Here is a 6,122-nt window from a genome sequence, read left to right as displayed (position 1 = left end):
GTTTCTTTGACACACACCATTTATAGTCCTCAATCAACCAGTATTTTCTATGAAGAGTCTTAGAGAAACTCCATTACACGATTCAACCTGATGATAAAAACAGTCATCTTAAAATAAACAGCAAATTTCATTGAATAAAAAACAATCATTATCAGTCATACAAAATACTGTTTTAGGGTTTTAGCACTACTATATAAAAGACAAAGAAACTGAAATCTAGAAAATCATTACAAACAGTAACAAAAAGAATCAGTATCTACTAATAGAATAAATAGATGGAGGATCTGTAGGGTCTCCCATAGGCATTGCTTCACATGTTAAGGTTTAATATATGTTTTACTCCTATTTGATCTTATTCACTTTATTGTCTTTAATGCCTCTGCTCATGTTCTTTGGCCTTTTTCTCATTGTATCTGCCTTGTTTGTTTTATTTCTTTTTGTAATGCACCTTGTAAGAAAAGTGCAATATAAATACAGTTTATACAGTATGTATAGTGTTCTGGCAGTGTCAGTGCAGGATGGTGATGCTGCGGTCAGCCACGGCACACGCTGGCAGCAGCGGGGCACTGAAGGGATGTGTGACAGAGTACAGCACTGCAATGGAGTCCAGCTCGTAAAACACCAGCGTCTGACTCGGCCAGTCCAGCAGCAGGCCGATCTTTTGGGGTTTCCTTGCGACCTGCAGGGGCACCTTATTCCCCCCGTGGCAAAAGGAATAGTCCCCATCGTAGTGGGACAGCACCCAAGACTGACTGTTGTTGCCCAGTCGGGCCTCGTTCCCAGAGCCTTTGCGCTCCAGAGAGGAGTAGCAGACCCCAATCTTAAAGGCAGCACTCTGGCCTACCCCCACCACCCAGCTGTGGGTGCCAGAGGACATGGACAGTGAACCCAGTGCGTTGGGCAAACAGTCGAATCGTGCTGGGTCGTACTGCGGGGACTGGCGAGCTTTTTTGTGTAGGAAAGTCAAAGTGCAGAAGTCATCAGACAGGGACAGGAGAGGGCTCACTGTGCGCTCATCAAACTTTAAAGAAGACGATCCGGAAGCTGGGTGAAGAGGAAAAAGATGGATTGAATGTCACACTACGATACTATAAGCAAACATGTTTTGAGGCATTTTGAGAATTCTTTACTGTAATTTTTTTCTTTACTGTAATAATTGGTCGGCCACTGTGCTGGCCACTTCCTGCCATCCTACACACTATAACGCTTGTCCTCCTTCCAGATTTACATTCAACCAGCTCAGATATTAGCATGCTGCTTATACAAATCACTAATTATGAGTCGGGATGCCACTAACTATTATTTTCATTGCCGAATCTGTCTAATTATTTTCTTAATCCATTCGTTGTTTGGTCTATAAAATGTCAGAAAAGTGTGGAAAATGTTGATGGATGTTTCCCAAAGCTCAAGATCACGTCCTCAAATGTCTTGTTTTGTCCACAACCCAAATATATTCAGTTTACTGTCATAGAGGAGTAAAGAAACCAAAACATATTCACATTTAAGAAGCTGGAATCAGAGAATTTTGAGTTTTTTAAAAAGATTACTCAAACTGATCTATCGATTATCAAAATAGTTGGCAATAAGATTAAATGGCTGACAACTAATTAATTAATCATTGCAGCTCTAATAATGATTAAATAATATATACTGTAATATTGTAACACTGAAAGGAGCCATTCTGCATAATGAGTACTTTTACTATTTTGCTGATAATACTTATCCTTTACTTGGAACTTTGTTTGTACCTTAGTATTTTTTACATTGTAATATGAAATACTTTTATTTCAGTAAAGGATCTTTCACCACAGAATAGAGGTTAGAAAAAGACTATATCACTTTTCTCACTGAAATGCTAATACTAATCTACTTAAGCATTGTTAATACAAAATAAGCCCTCCTCCAAACTCCCTGCTTTTGATTAAAAAAACCTCCCATTTTCTAAATTTTCAAGGTTTGCAAGTATGCTAATTACCATCATCGGTATTATGTAATAATGATCCTGCTGGATCTGCAGTGCCGGCATGGTGATCGAGGATGCTTTAGTTGAGTATAAATGTACTGACCGTTTGGGCCCAACAGTACTGCAGTGGCCCACAGACCTCTCAGCAGCTTGCTGTCACTGCAGCCTGGGTTCAGGTTGAGCTGGTCTGTGTCACAGGGCTCCCCAACCCCCTCTGCTGCCTCCACCCTGACACAAACACCCACAAACAGGAAAAGGAGACAAGATATCATCTCTCTGTTATGTCCTAAGCAAGAAAAAAATATTTTCACAAGCAAGTCATGTGTTGAAAGATTACCTTTCAGCTATCTTCTGGACACTAGTCTGAAAGACAAGACAGGAAGAATGTGTAGTTAAGTAATTTATTATCATTATCGAAATTCTGCAATTTGAGCACACGTTCCTCTATTCTTCAGAAACCTTCCCCCTCTCACCACCAGCTGTGCGTCCTGCATGTCTGTCAGCGTGTGCACCAGGTGGGAGCGTGTTTGCGAAAGACTCTCCAAAGCCTGGCTCCAGTGGGCTCTCTGGGTGAGGAGACACTGCTCCACCCGCTCCTCCTCCCTCTGCACCTCCTCCAAGAGACGCTGCTCCTCCTCCTCCAGGGCTTCGCGTGCTGCGCTGACCTGAGCCAGCACACGCTCCCTTGCCCTGCTTGCCGCTGTCTACACAAAGAGACAGGAGAGAAGAAATATTGGAAGACTTGTGGTGTAGGAGGCGAAATTACATGGTTTTGAATCAAACTGCATAACATCATTGTGACTATAGTGAACAGGTTTATTATAACTTTTACGTTTATAAAGCCTATACATGTACGTAGTGTTTCTAAATCTCGAGAAGGCTTTTTCAGCAGGAAACTTGTGTCAGACATGTTACAGATGAAATACTTTTCATGCTTTTGATTTAAAACTTAGGGCTGCAACTAAGGATTGTTATAATTGTAATAATAACGGTTTTATCTACAAAATCTCAGAAAATCTTTGAAAAATTAGATAACGTCTTCATGTTATGATTAGCTGATATGACAATACATATAAAAATACAATATTAATGAGATTTTTCCCTACAGTGGCAGGTATCTCATTAATATTTCTGGGTAACAGGCATTGTATCCATCACCCATTCCTTCTTAAAAATGTTTGTTTTGACCAACCAGCACCCCCAAAACCAATGTATATTCAATTTACCATCATGTAAACAGAGAAAAGGAGGAAACTGTCATATCTGAGAAAATGATTAGCATTTTTGTTTTGAAAATAATTTACACAATTTATGTTGGTACAGCAACATATAATACACATTGGTTTGGTGATTTGATTCTTGCTTGGAAAAGGTATTTACAGATTTTTCTGCCTTGGTTGTTTGCTTGAGGTTTGTGTTGCTTATGGTAACTTGTTGCCTAGAAAACTACACATGCATGACCGTACCTCTTGTGTTCAGGGAGGTTAATAAATACGCATGCACTGAAAGGGGCAACCTTTGCTTCTCTGCATGGTGGTGATAAATTGACTGACTTAAACACAACCTCTATTTCAAGGTATACTTGACTAGTGAACATATTGTATTAGTGGTCGACTTATTTGGCTTTTTCAAGGGCCGATGCCGATATTTAGAGAGTAGGTATGTAGGCATGTACAATTAATGCATGCAGAGTACTATCTAATATACATGATTAACTTTGCCAGTAACATTGTTGTTTTAGATAGATTTTTTTATTAATTAATGAAATAGAAAAAAAACATTGGGTTTGTTGTAGATTTTAGAACGTGACTGTGTTTAAGGGAGAGCGGGGTACGGTTTGTCAGAAGTGACGTCATTGATGTGCATTATTCTCTACAGTATAACAATACATATTTAATGCGAGCCAGTAAAGGTTTTAGATTAGACTTACTGTCAATTAGGATATGAGAAGCACGTTAAAAAAGACGATGGTGACTGAGGACATTTATGGCTTGAAACTAACTTTTTCACCACCTTCCCAAAAGTGAAGTTGTGGAAAAGACAATTCCATCAGCTGAGAAAGTTGTGATACTCCCTGATTCAAAAGAATTAAGATTTAGAAAGCATGCTCATCATACTGACATTATTTTTTTAATGAATTAACGCATGAGCACATGTAAAGAAACATCTGAAGTGTTGTTTTTGTTTTTTTACCTGATGATTTCTATCACAATTTCTTCTTCTTGCTGATGTGACCGTAACTGTTTCACATACAAGTACTGAGACGGTTAGTCCCATAATCGATTAGTCGATTAAGTTATTTATCATTCTCCTTCTCAGTTCAGTTCAATTCAATTCAGTATGCTTTATTGGCACGAGTCTATCAAAGACAATATTGCCAAAGCATCAAGCAATAATGATAGTAATCTCTCTCCCTGTGTGTGTCTGATCACGTGCAACTATGTGTGATTATACGCCCCATTATTTGTCTGTGTTGTGACATCAAATAGTCTACAGATTAGTTGTTTAATTAATGAAAACAATTCTTTAGTCACAGCCCTAATACAAAGACACTTATCATAGGGTCATCAGTATGCACATGCACAAACCCAACGAATGGGCAGTCTCACGTGACTTTTCTGTAAAGGCTAGCCAGGCAATATCAAAACATTACTTGTGAAACAGTGGCTAAGCTGAGAAATGTGTATCATACTGTGTACTGTGTGTCTGGGTGAGCATTAGTGGTTGAGTGGGTGGGGATCAGTGGTTTTTCTCACCTGAAGCTTTTGCTCTTTAGCTGTCAGTGTCTGGTTGATAAACTTTTCAATCCTCAGTGCCTGCAGCTGTATTTTCTCACACACATCCACCAGTTCATTCTGGTGACAACACACACATAGAGCAGTTGTTGAATAAGCAAAATACACCTGAACATCACCAGCTGGAGACACAAGAAATTCCTGTCTTTTCTAATACCACGCAGAGGAATCAGCGAGAAAAACCTCTTGCAAAATGTGGCACACCCAAGAAAGAATTATGTAGACATTAAGTAAAGATATTAAACTGTCAATGAACACAATTTCCACACATTATCAGAAGCTCACGTTAATGAAGCACAGCTACCATCCTAAAAAAGGTTAGGCCTACTGGTTGAAATATGCAAAATCTATAGACAACTTTCTCTTATGAAAGCTTTTCAAGTATATGAGATAAATGGGTAAACAACAGTAACATATAGGGCAAATAAAGTTAGGAAGGCGCAGACAGTTAAGTAACCTTAGAGAAAGTAGGCCTAACCTTCCTGGGCTAGTTCTAACCCTGCAGGTAAAGAAAACATTGTAGTCCTATTTACTCTACATTTCCTAAGTTAAAAACAACTCCTATCATGCCACAGCTCAGTCAATGCATTAAAAAGAAGCAAACAGCTGTTGTGTAGGCTACACAACCCACGGCACTTACTTCGCACACTCACCCTGACTGCGGTTACTCTGGTGGCCAGTGGGGTCACAGTGTGTCCTTGGCAGGGGCCCACGGTGGCGCAGTGACAGCAGATGAGTTTCTGCTCGGTTCCACAGAACCATTCTAGCTCGGACTCATGCGCCACACAGAGCTCACGTTCAACAGAGAAGATCCCAGACTCTGTGTCGGAGGTAGTCCCAGCGGTCGGGGAGGTCGCGTCCCCCGCCTGCTGCTTCACATCGCCGCTCAACGCGGAGAAAATAGGCTCCTCACAATCCATCCCCCCCGTTTTCACACAGTTTAAAGTCTCCTCCGAGTCACCCGATGAAGACGAGCTGGCTAGGTCGCACGTTATGAGCTCCTCGGTCATGGCACAATAAGGCAACAGGTGCACCGGCAGAGCTGGAGTCGCACCTACAGCACAGCGCTGTAATACAGGTGTAACAGGTGAGCGAAACGCGGAAGTAACGCGGACTTCAGAGGTCAGAGCTCAGAGAAAAAAAAGGGTTTCGCTCTACTGGTTTTCAGTTGTATGATTTAGCTTGCCTTAATTTCCTGTTTCTGTCCTCGTTTTATGTCTTATTCATGCCACTTTTTTAAACTCAGATTTCCTGTGAAGCCCACAGGGGGAATGTAAAACTCAAGTAGCTACTGTAGTTTAACTATTATGAGGTGGATTGTACTTTACACTATATTTTAGTGGGAATTTGTACTTTTTATTCAC

At 40.5% G+C, this 6,122-nt stretch overlaps 1 protein-coding gene across 1 annotated transcript; it reads right to left on the bottom strand.

Annotated features, from left to right (window-relative positions):
* Positions 1-201: 201 nt before the first annotated feature.
* LOC119911303 (B box and SPRY domain-containing protein-like) lies at positions 202-5,903 on the bottom strand. The gene is made up of 6 exons (XM_038730136.1): positions 5,412-5,903; positions 4,720-4,818; positions 2,437-2,667; positions 2,301-2,326; positions 2,067-2,191; positions 202-1,044 (listed from the first exon to the last, which is right to left on the bottom strand). Exons 1-6 carry the CDS (start codon positions 5,766-5,768, stop codon positions 509-511), a joined length of 1,374 nt encoding a protein of 457 aa, XP_038586064.1. The 5' UTR covers positions 5,769-5,903; the 3' UTR covers positions 202-508.
* Between the last annotated feature and the right edge of the window lie 219 nt (positions 5,904-6,122).

This window comes from Micropterus salmoides, unplaced genomic scaffold (genome assembly GCF_014851395.1).
Source record: "Micropterus salmoides isolate LMB-PRFRI ecotype aquatic unplaced genomic scaffold, ASM1485139v1 Ms_hic_scaffold_2, whole genome shotgun sequence".
Classification (NCBI taxonomy): domain Eukaryota; kingdom Metazoa; phylum Chordata; class Actinopteri; order Centrarchiformes; family Centrarchidae; genus Micropterus; species Micropterus salmoides.
This window is presented reverse-complemented; position numbering and strand designations above follow the sequence as displayed.

Coding starts and splice junctions, on each gene's coding strand:
- LOC119911303 (XM_038730136.1), bottom strand. CDS start 5,768: ATGACCGAGGAGCTCATAACGTGCGACCTAGCCAGCTCGTCTTCATCG. Junction 2,668..4,719: donor CTAAAGAGCAAAAGCTTCAG/GTGAGAAAAACC, acceptor CTCTTTGTGTAG/ACAGCGGCAAGCAGGGCAAG. Junction 2,327..2,436: donor TGCAGGACGCACAGCTGGTG/GTGAGAGGGGGA, acceptor CTTGTCTTTCAG/ACTAGTGTCCAGAAGATAGC.